This window comes from Myotis daubentonii, chromosome 7 (genome assembly GCF_963259705.1).
Source record: "Myotis daubentonii chromosome 7, mMyoDau2.1, whole genome shotgun sequence".
Lineage (NCBI taxonomy): Eukaryota > Metazoa > Chordata > Mammalia > Chiroptera > Vespertilionidae > Myotis > Myotis daubentonii.
This window is the reverse complement of record NC_081846.1, coordinates 22,201,422-22,227,482: the sequence shown is the minus strand read 5'-3', so window position 1 is coordinate 22,227,482 and position 26,061 is coordinate 22,201,422. Positions and strand designations below refer to the sequence as shown.

Sequence of the window (26,061 nt, the reverse complement as noted above, 5' to 3'; positions counted from 1 at the left end):
GCCTGAGCCTCAGCTGCTTCCCAGTGGAGGGGGATGAGAACACTTTGGCTCAGTAGGAAGATGTTTGGCAAAAATTAGGGTTACCCTAGCTGGACTCTTCAGATACAAACTGTGGGCTGAAGGGAGTCAAGATGTCTATCCAGTCCATTCTTCTTCTCTGCTCCTCGAAGACCTCTTCTCTTCAGGCTTGAGATTATTGAGAGCTAGTTTGGTCCTCCTCTTCAGTTTGGAAGGCAGGGGATTAAGTGCTTATCCTACTCTTCCTACATCTAGGCTAGTCAATTCCAACTTTCTTGGCTCTAAAGAGACAGAAGTCAACTAACAAGGCTGGCTCCCTTTGTGAAAGTCGATTTGAAAGAGCCCTTGTGTTGGCAGAACTGTCTCTGCAAAGATTTCTCTGAACTTGCCTCTTATGGACTAAACTTGTTCAGACACCTTCAATTGTGTGAGATGTGAACAGAATATACTTGGTCTCTCTCTAGAGTTGGATTAACAATCCCATCTTTCAATGGAGATGGGGATGAGAGAGCAAGAGCAGGTGTTGGTAGGAGGAAGGATTAGGATAAAGCAAGGCAGTTTACACTGGATTGTGAGTAGAGTTACCTAAAGCTCCACAGAAGGAAGTGGGGTTCTCTAACACAATATGAACAGTGAAAAAAATTTTAGTGGCAACACTATAATTCCCATAGATCAAAAGGGAATGTGTAAAAAAGAAAGGACTGAATGGACTAAGATAGTGGACTCAGCCATCTATCTTAAATCTGAATAAAATGAACTCAATTTGGCTAATACTGTTTCAAGTACAATCATGAAGACAGATGGAGCTGCAGAAATTCACACTAAAACAAAGAAAGAATGGGATCAAGTAGCCTATCATCTTAATTCCAGGCATCTCCCTTTAAAAAAGTCTTCCAGGAAATATCTTTGAGGACTTGAATAGGTGAGAACCACTGCCTCCCTCAATATAATAACCTTCCAGGACAGCCTGATGAATTAAGACGTCTGTTTTAAGTTTAATTGGAGGAAAATGAGATTTGATATAGTTAGCAGCTGAAGCCAAAAGTGAGGTTAAGGTCCTGGTGGCATCCAGAACTGAGGGTAGAAGACTGGGAAAGGGAAGGGAAATAGGTGGTTGGGTTCCTGCTGTCCTTTGGCATTATCTCTTTCCCCTGCCTCCCATTCTTCCCAATAGTTCATGCAGCTATTGGCCTGCTGGAGGGGATGTTATGCCCAGACCAACTTTTTATTGAGCTTATGCAGCTAACAGATTGTAAACACTGCCAATTGACAAAGTTTTGCTGAATATTACAGCTTGTGTCCACAAACACACCTCTCTCTCTCTGAGATTTAAACAAACAAAAAAACAAACAAATACCAAAGTAAACAAATACTGAGAGAGGGAATGAAGAGACACATCTTGAGTCTTCCAGGAAGACAAAATGAAAAAAGAAAACAAAAAACAAACACCACATGGCTTGGTCCCAGGCGTTCCCATGCCTAGAGTTCCGCTGCTATCACCATCATCTCCTCTCCTTGCCAGTGGCTAGGTAGAGGTGGGGGAGAAGGATCTTGGGCATGCTGCAAATACAGCATTTGCTGGTGTTGACTCCCTCCTGGGGCTGTGGTGGCAGACTTCTGTCAGGAGCCCATTTTCTGGGAGTAGCAGAGGAAGCCCATGTCGTCAAAGCAGCCTGAGATGGCAGCTCATATACCTCAGCTGGAGTACCTTGCCCTTTTTCTCCAGTGCAGTTCAGCATTGAGGTTGTCTATTCCCAGTCGGCAATAAAACCTGAGCTGTTTTCTTCGAAGGTTCTCCCTCCCTTCCCAACTTGTGGGAGTAGTGGGAGGGGACAGGAGAGGATTACTGAGGGGGGAGGGGGATACCCCGGGGATCGGTGACCTGGCCTTCTTGCAGGTTCTTCACCAGCTGTGCAAGCCAGCGTTTCGTGGTGGTGTCATCTTTTAGCACCTGGGCAAAGGTTGTGTCCTTCAGTTGGTCAGGGAGGCACTGCCTGAGTGCTTCACGTGCCCTACATCAGAAACAAACAAACCAACCAGGGAGACCAACAAATAAAGCCACATTTGAGGGACAGGGAAGAGCCCCTTACTTAGACATAAATATACAGAATTCTGGAACCTATGGCTTTGTCAAGTTACTTTTTAGAAACCATTAACATTCTTTAAAGCTTATATGAGGTATAAACTCAGAGACATCTTCAGAATCTGTAGCCTGCAGATTTTCACAATGATGCCCCCATATAGAACTTCATGACAAAGGAAAATGGAGTGAAATGGTATAATAGTTTACTTCAATTCAAACTGCTTTCTGATTTATTACAGTAAATATTGCCAATATGCTCATACCAGAAATATATGGGTTATAATAAATGAAACATTTCCAAAATCAGTACGCTAACAAGGAATATGGCCCGACTCATAGTATTACAATAAACTTTAATTCTAAATTAATATAAATTTGTTTCTTTCCAAAAATTGCTTCAGTTTTATAGTTAAAATCCTTAGTAAGAGATGAGCAATAAAAACAAAACTATGGTAGCAAAATTATCAGATGAACTTTTACATGCTTTATGTTTTTTTTAAAGTTGACCAGCAAAAAGTCAAATCTGAAAACCTCAAAAAGGTTTAACTACAGCGGTGGGCAAAAGTAGGTTAAATTACTAGACATCATTACCTAAAAGATAAATCATAAGTCAGGATACAAAATAATAACAATAAGAAGACAAATAATACAAATAAATAACAATACAAAGAATAAACTATTTTGCATATTCACAACTGTAAACCTATTTTTGCCCACCCCTGTATAAGGCAGTTTCGTTTTAAGCAAAGTTACAGCTCTGTACAAGTAGAATTTCAAATAAATATAGTCAAACTTTGGTGAAAATAGGAACCACTAAGGAGCAGGACAAAATGGTCAAATAAATAGTTAGGGCTTGAATAACCTCAGTGGCAAGAGTTCACATTAAATCAAGTAATTCCCATTCCTAGGAACACAGAAATCACTCCATTATGTGGTTTAGCAGAATCTGAGAAAGTGGCTTTCAGCATGAATTATGGATTTATAAAGCAAAAGGTCAAATATTTCTAAAATGCATTATACCTACAATATATGATTTCTGGCTGAAAGATTTTATAAACATAGGGGGATGAAATAATTAGCTAAAGAACTTTACAGGAATCAAGGAGAGAAATGAAAATACATCACGAGCCCTCTAAGTCCTGTTCCTTTCTTAAGATCTTTGAAAATATTATCTTTTTGACCACCTAGAGTAGCAATTGAAAGCTCAAATCACAGGAGTAATGTATTCTAAGGTTTCCAGGAACTATTTGAACTCTTTGGAATTTTAGAGTAGGGTACAGTTATAATGGAGAAATAAAATTCTGATGGATTTTAAAAATTTATCACTTCAGATTTTAAAAGGAATTAATCAAGTTCTGTCTCAGATAAACTAAATATAGTTATATCCCTTCCCTGCCCTAAAGATATAGAAGCTATGCCATGAGATAAAGCAACCATTCACCAGAGTATTTCCCTGAAGTCCTATAAATTCTGTAAATGTTTACCTGGGATTATCTGAGAGTCGAAGGTAACATCTTACTACATGCTTCAGCAGACGGGCGGAAGGTTCTTTGGATAGCTGCAGGACCATCTTACCCTGTTTCTCCCCAAAATGGGGTGGGTAGGAAAAAAACCACAAAACACAAAATAATCAAAAGATGAGATATCGCAAGAATGATTATACAAGGTTCCAGGGTTATTTCTAGTTGGAATACTGAAGTTGTTCAGTATCAACTGCAAAGGGACTAAGCTGTGTGGTCAGAAGTAGTTGCAAAGAGGGTGATAAAGGAACTCACCAAGATCATGGCAACATGGGAGAAACGCTCATATGTCTGACATATATAAGCTAAACCAGTGTCATCTAAGAGGATCTTCTGAAGGATGAATGTGGCAACCTGGAGTAAAACAAAATGAAGGAGTCCAAAACATTACTCAGATTTGTCTTCCAACAGTCTATTCAATCTCCCAGAAATAACCATGAATCAGAAAATGAAGCAGAGACCCTTGCATTACATACATCTTACTTGATGAGATATACATAGTAAAAAAAACAAAAACAAACAACTATTACAATACTGAACAGTTACTATCTGTCAGAATTTTTCCTAAAGATATAAAACATGCCTTATTTTATTTTCACAATATACCTATGAGGTAGGTACCATTGTTATTCTCATTTTACATACACAAAAAAATAGATTCTGGATTAATTACCAGATTCTTAAAAAAGTCGAAACTTTCTGTTACTGAAAACCTACTATGTATCAGGTATAACTGATAATCAATAACTTGACAGGTTATGGTCCCAAGTGACAAAGCTATTAAGTTGCAGAACTGAGATCCAAAACTAGTTTGAATACAGAGCCTATTCTGTTTTCCATGGGACAAGATGATTTTAGAGATGCAGCTATGCCTCATCTTTTCCAAATGAAGGCTTTTCCTATTCTTAAAAGATCTTTAAAAAAATAAGATTTTTAAGCCTTCCTTCGAATACCCCCAACTTAAGCTCATTAACTCTTACATAGAAAGAATTTAAAAAATACTAGTTTAATTCAAGTCAGTTATTATAATGATTCTCTTCTTTGCCTGCTTATCAGAATCAACTGTGGGAATTAGTTAATTTTACTGGGATACAACATTGTGGTTAGCTCATAATGGCTCCCAAAGATATCCAGGTCCTAATCAGCAAACCCTGTGAATGCTACATAATATGGCAAAAGGAACTTTATAGATGTGATTAAGGATCTTGGGGGAGGGCAGGGGAGATTACTTATCCTGCATTATCCAGGTATGTCCTAAATGTAATCACAAGTGCTTTTTTGTTTGTTTGTTTGTTTGTTTCTGGTAGTTTTTTTTAAGGGAGAGGGGGAGAGAAAAAGAAACATCGATGTGAGAGCAACCCATAGATCAGCTGCCTCCTGCTTGCCCCTTACCAGGGATTGAGCCTGCAACTGGGACAATGTGTTGTGCCCTGACCAGGAATCAAACTGGCAACCTTTCAGTTCATGGGATGACACCCAACCAACTGAGCCACACTGGCCAGGGAATCACAGTGCTGTTACAAGAGGGAGGCAGAGGGAGATTCAACCACAGGGGAGAAGGCAGTGTGATAGAAGCAGAGAGAGATTTTAACATGCTACACTGCTGGCTTTGAAGATGGAGGAAGGGTGCATGAGTCAAGCCATGCAATTCTTGAAGATGGAAAAGGTAAAGAAAGGGACTCTCCCCTAGAGCTTCCAGAAAGAACGTTGCCCTGCTGACACCCTGACTTTCACTTGGTGAAACTGATTGATTATTTCTGGCTTCCAGACCTATAAGAGAATAAATTTCGTGTTATTTTAAGCCACCAAGCTTATAGCAATTTGTTATGGCATCAATAGCAAAGTAATACAAACATATAAAATAAAAGTGTAAAGTGTACAAAGTGCACTAATCTTAAGTGCATGGGCCAGGGCTAATTACTATACCGTTTATTTTGTGACTATAATACAATTTATCCTTTATACGTAAAACTGCTATAAACATTCTTGTACATGTATTGATGTATATGAGAGCTCATTTCTTTTGTGTATATTCCTAAGAGTGGGACTGCTGGATCATGAAAAAGGCTTATGTTTATAGTGGATACTGCCACCAAATAGCTTTCGAAAATAGTTATCCTATACACCATAAAGAAGTAGCTCAAGAGCCAACACAATGTAGAATCCATTAAGTTTAAAGCACATACTGTTTTAGAAAGTTCACTTCCAGATTCCATAATGCGTAAACACAAAGGGATAATTTCTGTTGTCAATAAAAAATTGATTACTTCCTGCTCGTCTGTTTTCACCAGAGCCCCTAAAGAAAATATGGACAAACAAAAGTATTTCAGTTGTTAGGACTTCCAATTAAAATGAACTTTGTATTGTTCATCCAAGCTAGTTGTGGAACTGAAATAACACAGAACACAAACTGTAGTTTATATGTCAGAACATCAGCTGTACCCATGTTTTTTTTTTTAAAAAAAAAAGGGGGAGGAAGAGAAGCACAGACTGACTGCTATCAGTCAGCTCTAAAAGATCAGGAACCAAGTTTGGTCCATTACAGAGTTTGCAACAGTGTAGCCATCTAAATCATTTTTTTAATCACTTTTGGTAGACAATCATATAATATTACCATCTATTCTTCATTTATTTTAGGTAAGAGAGAATTCTACATCAGTATTAAAGCACATTCCCAGATAGCAAAAAGATGGTGTCAGTCTGAATCCTACTTCACAAGGCACATAAATAAACATTACTTCCTGATTATTAATTGCCCCTTTCCTCAAAAAGCACAAACATTTGGATATCTAAACAAGAAACACACATACACCTAGATTCTAATCCTGGTTCTACAATAGTTTACTTAAGTTTGATAATGGTACCTTCCCTTTGTAGGCCTGTTTCTTTATCTAAAAATAATAGTTGAAACAAATGATTTCTAAAATACTATTATTCTGTTGGTCTCTAAACTAAGACCATTGACCAAGTGACTGACAGAGTTCAGTGGTATTATCTCCATTCTGAACACAGGGAAGCAGAACCCATGAAACAACTGAGTTTTGTATACTTGGTTCACCAGCAGCATGATGTTCCTCTTTAGCTTCTACCGGTTGAAATTTCAAGCTTTTCCCCGACCCCGACTTATTTGTGGAGTTCCACTTCTTACCTTTTGCATTTTCCATCTCAGAAAAGAAGACGAGGTTGATAAAGAGAAAATCTTACTCTCTTGCTCCTTTTTCTTGTTTCTTAAAGTGCTTGCTTAAGATACTTAATTAAAGACCTCTCTCCTTTTCTAGTATAAGAATTTAATGCTACAAATTTCCTTCTAAGCCCTGCTTTAGTTGCATTGTACAAATTTTGATATGTTTTAATTCTTATTCAGTTTCAAGTGTTTTCTAATTTCTTTTATGTATCATTTCATTTATATTCAAACTTGCCTGATGACTCTTGAACTACACTACAATAAAACCTCGATTTTGCAGACCTCAATTTAACGAATTTGGGATTTAATGGACAAAATTTCCGGTACGTATGTCATATGTGAAAATTAACATCCTGTTAATTTTAAAATGCTTTTAACCAAAATTTGCTTATAATTAAATTAACAGGTTACTTTTTGTTATTAGTTCACTGTTATTTTGTTGTCGTTGTTGTTAATCCTCACCAGAGGATATTTTTCCCACTGGGGAGAGGGAGAGGGAGAGGGCTAGTGGGAGGGGGAAAGGGAGGCGAAGAGGGAGAGAGAGAGAGAGAGGAACATCGATGTGAGAGAGACATTTTGACTGGTTGCTTCCCATATACACCCTGACAGGGGGTGGGGAGCAAACCTGAAACCCAGGTACGTGCTCTTGACCAAGAATCAAACCCAAGACCTTTGGGAGGGCAGGCCAATGCTGTAACTACACACTGGCCAAGGCAATTCACCGTTATTTATTTCCTTTTTGTTTTTATTGATTTCAGAGAGGAAGGGAGAGGGAGAGAAAGACATAGAAACATCAATGGTGAGAGAAAATCATCGATTGGCTGCCTCCTACATGACCCTCACTGGGGATCGAGCCTACAACCTGGGCATGTGCCCCGACTGGAAACAAACAGTGACCTCCTGGTTCATAGGTCAACATTCAACCACTGATCGATACCGGCTGGGCAATTCACTGTTATTTCTGACAAATTTTAGGGAATAGGCCATATGTTAGAAAAAACACTATAGTAATTTCGCCGACATAAATAAATACTACATCTACAATTATAGTCTACATATTTAAATCTAAGAGTTACCCCATGTAAACAATGTTCAATGAATGACTAGTATGTGATCATAATACATCATGCTTGGTAATTGGTTCTTTGTTGTGTGACATGACTTTCTGCAGCAGTTTTAACTCGTGTGGATGTGTGCTAAGCCATGCTCCAGCCATGTGCATTTGTTTACTTATAGTGACTGGTGAATGCATGCATTTACTAGACTAATTCAGTATAAATTTAAAATTACCATTATACATCTAGAAATATTTTTTGTAAAATTAAACTTCTCAAACATACTTATTACATAAACATGTCTACATAAGTAAAAACAGGTAAACTATTTGTCAACTTTTTAACATACGCATTTGGAAAACCTACTTTATTATATAACAAACTTTCAGCTTTAACAGACACCACCTCACTCAAATTAGTCCGTTATATCAAGGTTTTACTGTATAAGCAAAAAATTTAGGTCCAAATGTTCACCTTCAATTGACTTGGAGAAACTGAGTTTCAGAAAAGATGTGCAACCGTGAACAATTGGCTTAATGTTGTCCAAGTATTTTATTCATCCTCCACTGTTATCTTTATCTTACCATCTCATAAATATACCATCCAACATCAACAGTAAAAACAAAAGAAATAGGATGATTTAAATCAGATTTAAAATATAAATGTTTTCTTTTGGCTGAAATCATGTTATCTTAAATTCTACATGACAAATTTATATAGCAATTTATATAGCTTTAAAGCAGAAAAGAATATATTGGAAAAAAAGTTACTAATTAGAGTGCCACCCAGAAGATGTAAAAAACAATAACATTCATCTGGAGTAAATGAAGTAATAGTTACTCCTTAAAAGCATAATAAAATGTCAGAAATATGTCTTAGAAATACCAAACTTTTAAATTATACTTCCTGATTTATGGTTTATAAACATAGGCATGTGAACACAGGTTGAACATAAAAATAACCTAATAAAACAAAATTTGAATAATCAATGTCCTTATGGTTTGATTGGTATGTAAGCAAAAACTATAAGAAGACACTAAAAACAGAAAGGGTAATTGAGAAAGAAACTTTGAGTGTGTTTACATTTCCCAAACCCAAAAGTAGTTCTTTACTACCCAGGAGGCTGAGATCTGAAATAGCTATCTGAAATAGCTATATATTATAGGAGCTATATTATTTTCTTGAATAAAATGTATTTTAGATACACTTCCCATAGTAAATGTATATGGAAGCATTAGCTCGAGCATGCAGAAATTGAGCTAGGTGAAATAGAAGGTAAACCCTTCGAGTTAAGGGAGAACAGGTTAAAAGTGAGAAAGACAAACAACAAACTCAGATTCTTATTCCTAGAATTATACTTTTTATTTGTTGACTGAAGTACTTTACTCTTCAAATTCTAGCAAATGTTTCTACATATACACTGAATTTAATCCCATATGTTGGGCCTTATTAACACCCCGAATGGTACTTGAGAAGAGCCATCATGGTCGATACTCATTAAAAAACATTCTAAATCTCAAAGACAAAAACAATTAGTGAAGCCCTAACTGGTTTGGCTCAGTGGATAGAGCGTCAGCCTGCGGACTCAAGGGTCCCAGGTTCGATTCCGGTCAAGGGCATGTACTTTGGTTGCGGGCACATCCCCAGTAGGGGGTGTGCAGGAGGCAGCTGATTGATGTTTCTAACTCTCTATCCCTCTCCCTTCCTCTCTGTAAAAAATCAATAAAATATATTAAAAAAAAACCACACAAAAAAAACAATTAGTGAACTAGAAAACAGCAGACAAAGCACTCAAGTTAAGACCACTATTGTAAATCAGGACTTCAGGCTTGCAGAACAACCCTTATGACTCACCAATAACTCCAAGACTGGTTAGCCGAAGATATTCAAAGGGACGCGTTTTGCTGACAGTGTGTAAAAAGGGGTACAAAAAAAGTGGAATGTGTGCTGCAAGAAATGCTGACCTGTAAGAAATAATCATAAGGAGCCCAGAATTAATTTCTAAGGATTCTAAACATTCAAATTTTCAGATGCTTAATTCTGTAAGGTCTTTAACATTGACTGACCGAGGTATCTTTAGGAAAGACTGTTATTAGGCCAGTGGTTCTCAATGGGGTGATTTTGCACCCCCAGGGACATGTGGCAACGTCTGAAGATATTTTTGGTTGTCACAACTGAGGTAGTGCTGTTGGCATCCAGTGGACAGAGGCCAGGGATGCTGCTGAACATCCTACAATACACAGGACAGCCCCCTCTCTCCCCATCCCCTCTCCTCCCACCACAGACACTTATCCAGCTCAAAACATCAATGGTTCAAGATTTAAAAACCCTAGTCTAGGCCAATGGTTAAGAGAATACATGAGCCGAAACCGGTTTGGCTCAGTGGATAGAGCGTCAGCCTGTGGACTGAAAGGTCCCAGGTTCGATTCCGGTCAAGGGCATGTACCTGGGTTGCAGGCACATCCCCAGTAGGAGATGTGCAGGAGGCGGCTGATCGATGTTTCTCTCTCATCGATGTTTCTAGCTCTCTATCTCTCTCCCTTCCTCTCTGTAAAAAATCAATAAAATATATTTAAAAAAAAAAAAAAAGAGAATACATGATTTTCCCTCGTATCAGTACCAAGTACTTAAGAAATATCTAACTGCAGATTTTAAAATACTAGACCATAAAATGCAATCAAGTGCCCAAGAGATTCTCCTAGATGCCTTCTGTCACCCAAGTTATGGCTGAATAACAATATTCACAGGTATAGTCAGACAAAACCTTATAAATGAAGACAACAAAGCAGCCATTTCAGGTTTATTTGCTATGCTTAAATGCATACTCTTCTCTTTTTATTAGAGAAATTCCAGATACACTAAATATTCTAAAAACATTTTAATTTGCAGCTTATGTCAGGCAACTAATATGGAATCAATCTATTACTGTACAGTATTTATAGTTAAACCTTGTAGGAGAGCTAACACACAAAACTTTAAAAAAAATATTATAATTTATTTTTATTGATTTCAGACAGGGAGAGGGAGATAGAAACATCAATGGTGAGAGAAAATCATCAATTGGCTGCCTCCTGCATGCCCCCTACTGGGGATTGAGCCCGCAACCCAGGCATGTGCCCTGACCGGGAATCGAACCAGTGACTTATTGATGCATGGCTTGACCCTCAACAGCTGAGCCACACCAGCCAGGCTAGCGTTTTAGCTTTAAAAGATGAAGAATTATTGCCAAAACCGGTTTGGCTCAGTGGATAGAGCGTCGGCCTGCGGACTGAAAGGTCCCAGGTTCGATTCCGGTCAAGGGCATGTACCTGGGTTGCGGGCGCATCCCCGGTGGGAGATGTGCAGGAGGCAACTGATCGATGTTTCTCTCATCATCGATGTTTCTAACTCTCTATTTCTCTCCCTTCCTCTCTGTAAAAAATCAATAAAATATATTAAAAAAAAAAAGATGAAGAATTATGGAGATGGATGGTAGTGATGGTTGAACATTATAAGTATATTTAATACTAATGAACTATACACTTAAAAGTGGTTAAAATGGTAAATTTTATGTATAGTTTACCACACTAAAAAGAGGTTAAAAAAAGTTAATTATAAAAGAACATGTTAAATAATACTGTAACTGTCATCACACTAAAATTTAGTGAATAAGATACCAGAAATTCTTCAGGATAAAATTAAAAAGTAAATGTGGATCCTGAATATCCATGCCCACGTACATGCACCCTACTGCATGCCCCTCCTTGTCATCATTCAGAAAAAGTTAAAGATCACATTCAGTACAAACCTTCCCAAATAGACTCATTCAAAGCATTTACCTGGTTTCTGGGTGTGATGCCACACACTGCAGTAATGCCAGAGCATTGCAAACTCTGTTAGACTGGTGTGCTGTTAAGGTGGGTGGGTTGATAGATGGATAAATATTTACGATTTCCTAAAAAATGGAAACCACCAGATGAACAAAGTATAACTTGTTATAAAATTAATTCCCATGATATTAAAGCAAAGAACTTAAATATGCTCCTATCCTTTCATCAGAAATATACTTAACTGAGACTACCTGATATTTCTACATGTCTCTAGGAAGACAGCTATGGAGGCAGCTGTGGTCACTGACACTTTCTTTATATCCTGCATCTGTTGAAGCTTTCACTTGTGTGGAATTCTTACATTTATAATCCCTTTTTTGTCAACACCCTGCTTTAAGTTACAGTGATGAGGAACCTGGCCAGAAAATGTTAGTAAATCAACCACAGTGACTCATAAAGGAGCTTGAGTTTGGTCAGATAGCAACTGCAAAAAGAGGAAGATAAGAACATGGGTATATGCAGTGAATATATGTACTCTCTCTCAAAAGATGATGATTTGTTGAATACAATTTCATTTATTTTAATTGTAAAACTTTTACATAAAAAATATTCCAATAAGAAAGATTAGATTCTTGGCTACATGCAATAGGGACAGAATGTGAACTGACTTAACAGATCTGAAAAATTAACATAAATATTAGGTATTTCATACAGTACTTTAAAGGATTATCATTCCTAGACTATAGCATATCAATTTATTCTCTACCAATGACCATTTTGGTCAGAAACAAATTTCAGTTATTTAATCTTTAATGTACAAGTGTTCCCACCTTTAATCTTACAACCGGCATATCTTTAACATTTTCTTTCCCCAGTATATACCTTGCAGTCTTTACACCCGACTTTCCACCTTCTCGCCACTGTCATGTAGAACTGTCCTGTAGTATTCCTAAAGCTGTGTTTCTCAAAGTGTAGTTGTTAGACCACCTGCATCAGAATCACCTGAGAGCAGGGGAGGTGCTTATTAAAAATACAGATTTTAGCCGAAACCGGTTTGGCTCAGTGGATAGAGCATCAGCCTGCGGACTGAAAGGTCCCAGGTTCGATTCCGGTCAAGGGCATGTACTTTGGTTGCGGGCACATCGCCAGTGGGGAATGTGCAGGAGGCGGCTGATCGATGTTTCTCTCTCATCGATGTTTCTGACCCTCTATCTCTCTCCCTTCCTCTCTGTGAAAAATCAATAAAATATATTTAAAAAAAAATACAGATTTTAATCTCAGACTAAATAAACCAAATACCTTGGGTAGGATCCAAAAATCTGCATTTTAACAAGCACCTTAAACTTTTCTACAAGATTCTTGCAAATGCCAACATTTAGAGACTCACCCTACTAATGTCTTCAAAATCATTTGGGCAAAGGGAGAGTTACAAGTGTAATAAACAGGGCTGAACTACAGCTCATGTATATATATACTCACCTGTAAAAGTGCTGCAATAGTACCAAACGAATGCCACAGCATGGGTGCAAGGTCAGGAACAGATTCTCGCTTCTTACTTAGCTCCAGCAAAGCATTTTCCCTTGTCTCAGGACTGGACAGCTCATTGATCCACTGATAGATTTTTTCTCTATCTACTTGAGCCAGTGCAGTAGGCACAGGCTTCAAGTGAAAACAAGAAAGTAAACAAGTGAGTTTCATTAGAATCAAACCAAATCTTACTCTGCAGTAGTGCTTTAGAGTGAATATACTTTTCATAAATATCTGGAGAGCTTTTCTAAATATACACACTTGATATAAACTAATTGAATTTGTAAAATCTAAATTGCACATACACTTTAATAATTCCATGTTTAGGAATTTATCCCATAGATATACTTGGGCTGTACTGAAGACATACCAAGATATTTACTGTTGCACTGTTTTAAAAGCAGAAAACTTAAAATAACAAATATCTATCCCTAAGGAATTGGTTTAAAATGTATGGGTACATTTTTATACAGAACTAGAGGCCTGATGCATGAAATTCATGCAAGGAGCGGCCCTTGCAGCCCTGGCTTCGTCCAGAAGGTCGTCTGGAAGGACATCCTGAAGTTCGTTCGGCTGTCTGGTCTAATTAGCATATTATGTTTTCATTATTATAGATACTATGCAGTCTTTTAAAAAAGAGACACTGTACCTCTGTATCTGTTGATACTAAATAAAAAAGCCAAAAACAACAAAAAAGAGTGCAGAATGGCATATATGCTCCCATTAACATACACATATATTCTTACATATTTACATGTAACATTTCTAAAAGAACACATAAGAAATTGTTAACAGTAGTTACCTCTAACTTTGGAATCCATATGGGAGACTTACTTTTCATTGTATACAATAAAACCTTTTGCATAGTTTAAACTTTTTTTTATCATGTTACCTATAATAGTTTTTTGTTTTTATTGATTTTTTTTTTTGAGAAAGAGGAAAGGAGAGGGATAGAGATAGAAATACTGATGAGAGATAAACATCATCGATTGGCTGCCTCCTGAACGCCCTCTATGGGGAATTGAGCCCGCAACCTGGGCATGTGCCCTGACCTGTTGGTTCCTGGGTCGACGCTCAACCACTGAGCACACTGGCCCGGCTATAAGTTTTTGAAAGAAAAAAGTTACACCCATGCCATCTATTGCTGTTCTTCTCCAATAATTCCAGCATCCCTTTCTCTCTCTCTTTTTTTAAAATTTTATTTTATCAGCATCCCCTTCTGTGAAGAAGAAAACGGATGTAATTTAGAAAAGCTCTTCCTTCTAATGATTCTCCCCTTTGAGAATCATGTTAGATACTCATGTAGGAATTATAAAAGACTTAATAGAACATGCTTTCATTATTGTGCTAAAGAACCACAATATTCCCCTCAAATTGAGGATATCTATAATTCTTCACACTTGTCAAATAGCCTTATGACCTAGTTAAGTCCCTTAATTGTTCTTATCTGGAAAATAAGATGGTAGACTAGAAAAATGATTACTGTTGCTGTTATATATATATATATATATATATATATATATATATACATATATATATATATATATATATATATATATACACACACACACACACACACACACACACACACACACACACACACTAGGGGCCCGGTGCACGAAATTCGTGCACTGGGTGTGTGTGGGGGGGAGTGTCCCTCAGCCCAGCCTGCCCCCTCACACATACTGGGAGCCCTCAGGCGTTGACCCCCATCACCCTCCAATCGCAGGATCGGCCCCTTGCCCAGGCCTGACGCCTCCGCCAGAGGCGTAGACCCCCATCACCCTCCGATCGCCTGATCGGCCCCTTGCCCAGGCCTGACGCCTCTGACAGAGGTGTCAGGCTTGGACAGGGGACCCCCATATCCCCCCGATCACTGGCTCTGGCCCCCGCCCAGGCCTGAGGCCTCTGGCCCAGGAATCATGCCTGGGCAGGGGACCCCCATCTCCCTCTGATCACTTGCTCCACCCCCCGCCCAAGCCTGACGCCTCTGACCCAGGCTTCAGGCCTGGGCAAGGGGACCATCATATCCCCCCAATCCCCGGCTCCGCCCCCCACCCAGGCCTGATGCCTCGGCCAGAGGAGTTGACCCTCATCACCCTCCGATCACCAATCACCGGATCGGCCCCTTGACCAGGCCTGAGGCCTCTGGCAGAGGTGTCCGGCCCGGGCAGCGGGGACCCGCAGCTGCAGCGGCCCAGCGATCGTGGGCTCCGCTTTAGGCCCAGGCAAGGGACCCCTAGCTCCCGGGACTGCCAGCTTCGACTGTGTCCAGCTCCCATCGCTGGCTCCACCCCTACTTCCTGCTATCACTGGCCAGGGCGGCAAAGGCACCTGATTCTCCGAACATGGCTGGGGGGCAGGGCAAAGGTGGCCCCAGGGTTTCCGATCACTGTCAGTGGCAGGTGGCTTCTTCCTGCTTTCCCTTTCGCCTCCCTGCATTGTGCCTACATATGCAAATTAACCGCCATCTTGTTGGCAGTTAACTGCCAATCTTAGTTGGCAGTTAACTGTCAATCATAGTTGGCAGTTAACTGCCAATCATAGTTGGCAGTTAACTGCCAATCATAGTTGGCAGTTAATTTGCATATAGCCCTGATTAGCCAATGAAAAGGGTATCGTCGTACGCCAATTACCATTTTCTCTTTTATTAGATAGGATATATTATTGATTTTTCACAGAGAGGAAAGGAGAGGGATAGAGAGTTAGAAATATCGATGAGAGAGAAACATCGATCAGCTGCCTCCTGCACACCTCCTACTGGGGATGTGCCCGCAACCCAGGTACATGCCCTTGGCCGGAATCGAACCTGGGACCTTTCAGTCAGCAGGCCGACACTCTATACACTGAGCCAAACCAGTTACGGCAACTGTTGCTGTTTTGAAAGTCCTATCAAATTTATGTTGATTTCTGTCCCTATGTCCAATATTTTCTCATTTAATTCCTCCCAAACCATGACAAAGAAAAAGTTGGGTAGCTAGAAAGAAGGGCTCTGCACTTGCAGATTAGATCATTATGCTCAAAGGAATAAACCTGCTCAATTTACCCAAGTATGAAGGTGCATATTCCAATGCTTTCTTGAATGGTATTACATGGCTTCTCATAGTATTTACTGGTACATGTTCCCACTGTACCTTAATGTGATAGAATGTCGATTCACCCATCATACAGATGGAAAGATGAGGAACAAAAAGGACAACTGTTTTTGTTGAAGAATAGACTGAAGTCTCAGATGAACTTTGAGGCGTATTCACATTTACTCTACCCAAGCTAAACAATCGCCTTCTATAAATGGAAGCTTGATTGTAAGTTTTTAGCTTAATGTTTATCATTTCACTTGCCTGACATAATGTACCACAAGGTGTTCTGCTAAATGAAATGCAATACCATGCAGCTTAAGTCTTCCTTAAATGCCTTAGAGCAGTGATTTTCAACCTTTTTCATTTCATTGCACACATAAATAATTACTAAAATTCTGTGGCACACCAAAATATATATATATTTGTTGATCTGACAAAAAAAAAGGTATAATTTTGATTCATTCACACCCGACGACTATTGTGTTGGCTGTTGTCATTTTTTAAACTTAACAATCTAAGGGAAAAGAGGTTAGTGCCCTTGACTAAATAGTCAGGTATTGCATGTTTTAAAATTTCTTGTGGCATACCAGTTGAAAATTGTTGCCTTAGAGTAATCTGTTAAACGCTGTTTTTTGACTCCCAGCAGTGATACTCCTCAAGGAAACAAAGGCTCCTAAAATAACAATATGATGTAGAAAGAATAGGGTAGTTTCTCCCCTCTCTACACCAAAAACAGAATTGTCCAAGCACTTGTCCTTTCTATTCTATTATAGACAGGCCCTCAACTTAAAAAGTTATTTTTGGAAATGCAATTCCCATCAGAAGATAAGATATGCTTAGAGTATTACATCACCTTAAAAGCTCAGTGGAAACAAGGGCTAAAATTTTAGCTTTGGGTTTCCTGCCCAGTCTCTTGAATGACCCATAATCCAGTAATTCAAGGGGGCTTCATAGATGCTGCTCTAGCAATATAGTATCTACCCTGATTAGTCATTGCTCATTCTGGTCAACTCTCCCCAAAGTCCTGTCACCCAGACACTACCGTCAATAAACTCCATGACCCCAACTAAACCCAGCCTGTGACTTATACCCAGCACCCCTGTACCCCAATCCACCCTGGGGCACCCTAGGTGAACAACACCAGTCAGCATATTATGGCTTCTGAACACCATGCCCTATCCCCACATATTAATTTATATTTCCAGAGCTGACTTGACTCCAATTAGATGAATGGTGCTGGCACTCTGGGAGGCCAATGCCTTGTGTCTGTCTGCTTGGGTCCCTAGGGCTATGACCACCCACTACCAGCAAAACTCCAACCTTTGAGACTACTCGTGGGAGGTGCAGCCTCCCTGAGAATTTGGTTCTAAGAGAGCTAGGGATGTCAGGTTGGGATCTCAGACATTAATTTGGAGCTGTGGATTCTGTAGACCATTCTAGCAATGGGAAGGCAGTGAAGGCAGTTTGATACCAGGAAATATCTGGTGCAGGGACCCTCCTTTTCATCATTCCTATTGAATTTTGCCTCCAGCTTAATAGGAGGCATTAGTTTAAATCCCACAACCTATTTGTTATGGGATAAATATAATCATTTCTTAAAATATAAAGGGAGCTAACATATATAATACTTACTCTGACAGGCACTGTCTTAAATAAATATGTATAATCACCACCTGCATTTTACAGATGAGAAACCTGAGGAGCACTGACTTAAAAGTTAAGTGACAAGCCAGGATTTGAATCCAAGTGGTCTGGCAACAGACTCTTAATTGCTTTGCTAATGCTGCTTCTCACCTGCCTGAAAGATTAGGTCTGATCTAAAGACGACTTTCTAAAAAACTATTTCCTGTGTCTATTTCCTAGACAATAGAGATAGGGAATATATAAAAATCTCAAACTAAAATTAAAAAGTTATTGCTATTAGTTCAGCAGAATCTGAAAACAATCAGAACCATGAACAGTGTCACTGATGTTAAGAGAAATTCTCTACTTGTTGAGATTACAAGGCACTTAATAACCATCATTTTAATGGCAGTCAGTGAAATCATTTGATATAGACCGTTGACCCTCGGACTGAAGGGTCCTGAGTTCATCGTACTTCAGTTGCAGACTTAATCCCTGGCCCCGGTCCAGGGGTGTGCAGGAGGCAACCATCAATGTTTCTCTCTCTGTCTCTTCCTCCTCCCTTCCACTCTCTAAAAATCAATGGAAAAATATCTTTGGGTGAGGATTAACAAAATAAAAAATAAAGAGTAGCATTATAACAGGTACGATGTGATACCCCATTGTGGTTTTGATTTGCATTTCCCTAATATTAATGATTTTGAACATCTTTTCATGTGTCTGTTGGCCCTCTGTATGGCTTCCTTGAACAATGTCTATTCAGTTCATCTACCTACTTTTATTTATTTATGAGGATATTTTTCCATTGATTTTCAGAGAGAGTAGAAGGGAGAGGGAGAGACATAGAGACACATCGATTGGTTGCCTCCTGCACTCACCCAGACCAGGGATGGGAACCTGCAACCAAGGTAAGTGCTCTTAACCTAAAATGAACCCAGGACCCTTCAGTCCATGGGCTGACACTTTATCCTCTGAGCCAAAATGGCTAGGGCCATCTACCCATTTTTTAAATCAGTTGTTTCTGTTGTTGAGTTGTATGAGTTCTTTATGTATTTTGGATATTAACCCCTTATCATAAATATCATTTGCAAATAATATCTTCTCCCATTCAGTGGGTTGCCTTTTTGTTCTGTTCATGGTTCCTTTGCTGTGCAGAGGCTTTTTAGTTTTTTGTTTTGCTTCCCTTGCCTTTCTAGTCAAATTCACAAAAACTGATGTCCAAAAGCTTAATGCCTATGTTTTCTTCTATGTATTTTATTGTTTCAGATCTTACATTTAAATCTTTAATCCACTTTGAGTTAATTTTTGTGAATGGTGCAAAATAGTGATCTAGTTTCATTCTTTGATCTTGATAGTAAAACCCAAAATGTATCTTACTCTCTTTCTGAATCCCAAAGATCATTTAGGCATACCTCTCACAAAATTTTTAAAATCTGAAAATTGATGTCTTCTTAAAAGGGAGTGGGAAGTGAAAGAGGGGGATGAGGGAAGAGAGGGAATTGTATTGTACTTTTTTAAAAACATAGTTTCACTTAGTAATCACAACAATGTGGTTATTATCCTCGTTTTACAACTATGAGTAAATGATGGTGGGCAGATTTCCTCCTCTTCCCATTCTCTATTTAAAGATCACCTCTAAAGATTCCTAATTCCATTGCTACAATCTTTTAATTTATAAGTTAATAATTATATTTCTGAGGCTGTGGCTGATATGGAATTCAGCCTAGTAGCACACACTGTCCAGCAGCAGATAAGCAAAATAATCTATGACTTACCTAACTTAAACACATTAACAATGATAGGACACTACCACAAACACAGAGATGAACATTTCTTGAATCAACAGAAATCTATGGATCTTTACCTTAGAAAAAAACCTAACTGCAAATTGTTTTGCACATAATTTGATTTTCACAAAATTTACACATAATTTCAGAGAACTCATGGATAGCACCCCAACCCATCCATTAACCCAGGATTAAGAACCTGTTTATCAAGTTAAAGAATAGACTTTAGTCCATCATATATCTAAGCTGACTATCTTTACTCAGAGCACCATGGGATGGGTTGGTTGTCTATTAGTGCCTTCTGATTTTTGCAGAGTCAAACAATTAAAAAAAAAGAAGAATAGAAAAGACCTTGATTTGCAAGTAACTACACAAGTACAAAAGTGGAATGCACACTGGACTAGAAGCCAGAACTGTCTTCAAAATACTTTTTTGCCATTTCTAGAATTGTGTCCTTTACTTTTCCAAGCTTCAGTTTTATCATTGGTAAAATGAGGAAACCATATTCAACTAGAGGCCTGGTGCACTGGGTGGAGTGGGAGGCCCTCGGGGATGCCCGACTGATGGACATCCTTAGTGCTGCCATGGAGGCGGGAGAGGCTCTCACCACCACCGTTGCACTCACCAGCCGTGAGCCTGGCTTCTGGTTGAGCAGCGCTCCCGCTGTGGGAGCACACTGACTACCAGGAAGCAGCTCCTGCATTGAGTGTCTGCCCCCTGTGGTCAGTGAGCATCATAGCAACCACTCATTCTGCAGTTCGGTTGATTTGCAAATTAGCCTTTTATTACATAGGATTATTCCCAAAGTCTCAGTCAGTTATAAAATCTTTTTTTTAAAAAATATATGTTATTGATTTTTTAGAGAGGAAGGGAGAGGAATAGAGAGTTAGAAACATCGATGGGAGAGAAACATCGATCAGCTGCCTCTTGCACACCTCCTACTGGGGATATGCCCGCAACTAAGGTACATGCCCTTGGCCGGAATCGAACCTGGGACCTTTCAGTCCGCAGGCCGACGCTCTAGCCACTGAGCCAAACCGGTTAGGGCAGTTATAAAATCTTAGAAATTATTTAGTTTAGTTATAAGTGAGAACCTAATCTAAGTGGCCCTTTAAAAATAATAATTTTTAAGTTATAATTTGCACACAATAAAACATTTCAGTATTTGAGAAATCTATACACCAGTGTAATCATCACCACAATCAAGACATAGACCACTTCAATTACCACCCCTCAAAGTTTTCTAGTACTCCTTTTAATAAACCCCACCACATTCAGCCCTAGGTAACCAGAAAGCAGAAAGATATGCTTTCTGTTGCTACAAATTAGTTCTGCCTTTTCTAGAAACTATTTATAGGAGGTAAATTTATTGAACATACTATGTGCCAGCCAGTCACTGTGGATCACCTCCCTTTATTCTCAAAATTCTAACAGGAAATGGTTTCAGGGAGGTTTAACATACTCAAAAGTGAGTGTATGGCAGAATTAGTCTACTTCTCTCTAAAATCAGTGAACCCTAACTGGTTTATAGAACTGAAATCACAAATATCCTTCCAAATTGAAGAAAATGTTTCTTAAGAACACAATATAGAACTTTAATATTCTATTATGTAAATACAGCTCACTAACAGTTGGATTTGGCTAAATAGTAAGTTCAATTACATATCTGGAAACAAAGTCATGAGAGTCTGATTTGGACTATTATCTTCCTCAACAATGTCTGCTAAGATTAAAAACAGAATCTATTGGATATAACTGTGTCTTTAGTTATATACTCATTTAATGTCCGTGGTTCTTTCCTTTTAATATATGTGTGAAAAATATTTGTATTGTCAACATTTACGAGGGAATCACTCTCCTCTTTTCTGTTTAACGATTTGTATAAGGAAAAAGTATTTCAAATAATTTTCTTTCTTTCAACAAAGCTTAACACAGGCAAGAGATTTACCAAAGTGAGTCACCAATGGTTAACGCCAAGTGTCACAAACACACTGACAGCTGATTTTCTATCTATGAAAATCTTAACACCTAATATGAAAAGGAAAAACATATCTAGAACCTAAATCAAAAGACTCTCATTTACCCATAAATAAAAGTATGATTTAGCCCCTATGATTAAATTTAAAAATTGACATTGATGGCTTTCTTAAACAGAAAATAGACAAACCTATCAATACAATTTTATGTTTAAAGGCCAAAATAACTGCTGGTTTTCCTACCAATGAATATGTAACAGAATGGAATTGGACTGAAACAGGTATTTTCCCAATTCTGGAGATGACTCAACATGTGGTTTTGGATGTCTACATAATGACGACATTCAAAAAACCTATACTTCTTAAATAATGCCAAAGGGAAATAATGAATTAGCTTAATTATCCTATCTTTATAAAATAAGGGCCAGAATGTTCTTTAAAATACCTTTTTAAAAATGGAAGTGAATAAGCAAAGAGAAATTAGGCAATCTGCTTAAATTTCAACAGGAGACATGGGAGGGAGGAGATAGTGTTTGAATTAGATCCTTCAGAGTGCACAATGTTCTTTTTATCTGACAAAGGGGAGAGTGTCTGGGAGTCTAGCACAGCTTCAACAAAAAGATATAAAGTAACTAATGATGTTGCCGCTTAGGTGGAAAGTGATGGGAAAAAAAAGGTTTATGGATGTTAGAATTGCCAATGGATATCAGTGAGAAAAATTTTAAAAAATGCATACCCAATGCATCTCCTAAAGGCTTACCTTTGGCTGTTTTAAATCACTAGCATAACATTCATTACAGAAGACCCACAGTATGTGAAGTTTGTAGTTCTACTATTCTAAAGCAACCTGTGAGGTCCATAACAAAGTGATTTGTTACTCTGTGGAGGCAGGAATTGAGACCCAAGGTTGAATCTGGGAGCAAGTCATTTCACCAGTGAGTGAACCTAGCCAACCACTGAACACTTTGTTATTCTTATTTAATCTTTAGGTAATCCTGTGTGGTATGTGTGTCCTTATTTAATAGACTAGAGGCCCGGTGCACGAAATCTACGCACAGGTAGGGTTCTTAGACCTGGCTGGCGAACAGGGCTGATCTGCGGGGCGACCGGGGGTCCCCACTGGCACCTGCCTTGGCTGGTCTGGGGCCTGTGGGCTGGGGGCAGCTCCCGCGTTGAGCGTCTGCCCCCTGGTGGTCAGTGCACATCATAGCAACCAGTCGTTCAGCCATTCGGTCAATTTTCATATTAGGCTTTTATATATAGGATGTGAGACAGAAATTACTTTCTATGGTGGCAATAATGAAGATGTTAGGATGTATTTTGTAAAGAATGACAAGTCTAGCCCTAGCTGGTTTGGCTCAGTGAATAGAGCATTGGCCTAAGGACTGAAGAGTTCCGGGTTCGATTCCAACCAAGGGCACATGCCTGGGTTGTGGGCTCGATCTCCTGTAGGGGCCATACAGGAGGCAGTCGATCAATGATTCTCTCTCATCATTGATGTTTCTCTCTCTCTCTCTCTCTCTCTCTCTCTCTCTCTCTCTGAAATCAATAACAATATATTAAAAAAAAAAGATAAGGTTCCAATTTCATTCTTTAAAAAAAAAAAAAAAAGTGACAAATCTACTACACCATACATTTTTAGTGTAATAAATACCACTCAAGAGTGAAAATTTAAGATACTTCCAAAATTATCTCAAATTCTCTCTTTTGTGAATGACATTCTGCATTCATGTGACTACATTCTCCTTTGATAGTAATGTCTCCCCAACTGAGTGATGATTTACCTGTTATATTAAAAAGAGATAAAGGTTAACACAAATGCAAATTTTCATCATTAGGCACAAAGCATTTTCTCAAGTGGCTTTAGATTATTGCAAGCACTATTGCATGTATTACAGTAGCTAGTGACAAACACCATTACTGTTCCTTTATCCAGAGCAAAATAATCAGAATAACAAGCAGCTTGTCTAATGGAAGGCATAGAGAATTGGGAAAGAGGCCACTCAACTTTTCTATGCTTCCACCTCCTGACTAACCAAATATTCTAGTGAATGAGTGGTACAAAGGAACTTGTCAGCACTATTGTGTGGTCTAAACAGCATAACAGGTGAAACTGTACCTAAAAGTTCAAATTTAAAAAAAACGCAAGGTATTGTAAATTTAATTGGAAAACCATTAATTCAGTACTTATTTTAAGTAATGAAACACAGCTTTAATGGCTGTTCAAAAGAAGCATTAGGGAGCAAATGAAAATAAAAGTGAATAGGTATAGAGTTTGGGGAGGCACAGGGAAAAGAGCAGCTTGGTATCAAAGTGTGGAGAAGACACAATCAGATTTTGAGAGATGGACAGACAAGCCAACCTTATTTAACTTGCCCCTCCCCTACCAGCAGCAACCTCATCTTGACTTGCTTCTTCTAAATTATACATGCAATTTGGGAGAAGAAAAAAATTGGGAAACTGCAAATACCAATTGAGACATATAAAAGGTACCTCTCCACTTTGAATAGTTGCAAACACTTAGACACATGGTGTCTGGAGGCAGAGATGCCACTGGCTCTGGAAATGACAGTTTTCTACAGCCCAATCACACTTAAGCTCACTTTTTATATTTAAAGTTAAGGTGATTTTTTTGGTTCTCTATTTGGTACTTGTCATTTTGCCGAATAATGCAGTTTCCATATGTTACCCTCTCCTAAATCACTTCACCTTGGTGAAACAGAAAAAGTGGGATGGGCATTTAGAAGAGCGTGCTCAGATCTTACGGTCCTGTGTTCCCATCATGGCTAAGCGCTCTCGGTAGCCACCTCCCTCATTCAGCAAAGTATCTGAGCCCTTACTTTATGCCAGGAACAAGGGTAACCATGTACACAGGGCCCACACTACACCTGTCTCTGTCCTCAAGAGGGAGACCGACAAAACAAGGGAATGAATACAAAAATTACAAAGTGGAATCCATGCTGTAAAGGTACTTTAATAAAGTCGAGGGTTAACAGAACTACTTTAAAAAGAATGGTAAGGGAAGGCCAATTCTAGGGAGGTTTAGGCAGAGACCTGAGGGAAGAGGAGCCACGTTAGCCCACATGGTGTGTGTGTGCACATAAGGGATGGGAGTAGGACGGGCGTTCCAAGAACAGAGATCAGAACGCGCCCCTTCGATGGAAAAGCGCACTGGGAGGGAGGGTAGAAGGGATGCAACGGCGGCCAGTGGAGCCTACCGAGCAAGTGACATAAAACGAGACTGCAAATGTGGTTGTAAAGACAAGGGAGGGCTTTGTATGTCATGGCAAGGAGTCTGGATTTTATCTTACTGCAATCGGAAGCCAAAGGATTACTTCAGACAGGTGAACTGCAGGCCCCGTTTTTGTCAAAAAACTGCACTGATAAAATGAGATGTGTGGGAAAAGGTTTTAAGCGCAGAGAACCGTAAGTCACCCATGAACCCGGGTCTGAGCGTTGCTTCGGTAAAGCATGTTGTTTGGGTCAGAAGCCCTTTCCTTCCCGCTGCGTTGTGCCTAGGCAGGGAGTCCCGAGGGCCCCGGGCCCTGTCAGGTTGCTCACGGAATTCTCCTCATCCCCACCGGCGCCCAGCGCGCAACCGGCACCCCAAACTGTCGGTCAGCGCAATGAATGGCCGGTCCCGGCCGCGAGACCGGCGCTCCGGGCGCGGGACCAGGCCCCGAGGCCGGAGAAGAACGCGAAACGCCACGCAAGAGGCCACGAGAGCCGGCCGCCAAGCAAAGTGAGGGCGGGCTCCACCACGGCCAAGGCGCGGCGAGGAGGGGGGCCGGGGCCTCGGGGGGAGAGGGCAGTAGGAGCTGGACTCCGGGCTCGACACAGGGACCTAGGATGAGGCCGAAACGCAGGGCTAGAGAGAGAGAGAGGTTCTGGGCCTAGGCCGGGCGGCCCAGTCACTTACCGCAGCCGTCGCCAGACTGTGCATGTTGGGAGTGGCAGCCGCTCTACGCCCACCGCCCGAACGCTCCCGACCCACGTCCCCACTTCAGCACTGAAGCCGCCAAAGATGATGAACCGCCGCGGCCGCCATCCGCCTTAGGCTCGCTCCGCCCCTTCGCAGACCTATGACCTTTCACCCCTGACCCCTCTGAACAACTTATTCCCACCTCCTAACTCTCAGCAAAGTATGTCCTTTGCCTCTTAAGATTCAGGACCTTAAGGACATCTGCCACCTACTTGTCCCCGCATACCCTGGGAGGTACCCCGAGAGAGGGGCGTGAACTCCCACCCTATTCCGGAGGCCAGTGAAGGGCGGGAAAAAGTCCCGGGAGGACAAGTAGTGCGCATGCCCCACCAGGCCGACTAAGACGAAACGAGGGGAAGTCGAACGTGAGTGAAGTGAAAATGCGCATGCGTGCTACTATGGGGCGGAGCTACCTCC

General features: G+C 39.9%; 1 protein-coding gene and 1 non-coding gene across 2 annotated transcripts; one reads left to right on the top strand and one right to left on the bottom strand.

Moving 5' to 3' along the window:
• Window positions 1–1,222: 1,222 nt before the first annotated feature.
• On the bottom strand, window positions 1,223–25,979 carry CNOT9 (CCR4-NOT transcription complex subunit 9). Its single transcript, XM_059703146.1, has 8 exons — window positions 25,582–25,979; window positions 13,149–13,328; window positions 11,679–11,794; window positions 9,715–9,824; window positions 5,808–5,917; window positions 3,877–3,975; window positions 3,586–3,677; window positions 1,223–2,030 (listed from the first exon to the last, which is right to left on the bottom strand). Exons 1-8 carry the CDS (start codon window positions 25,603–25,605, stop codon window positions 1,862–1,864), a joined length of 900 nt encoding a protein of 299 aa, XP_059559129.1. The 5' UTR covers window positions 25,606–25,979; the 3' UTR covers window positions 1,223–1,861.
• On the top strand, window positions 19,878–20,012 carry LOC132238978 (small nucleolar RNA SNORA79). Its single transcript, XR_009453940.1, has one exon. It is a non-coding gene; the product is annotated as a small nucleolar RNA SNORA79 (small nucleolar RNA).
• Window positions 25,980–26,061: the final 82 nt, after the last annotated feature.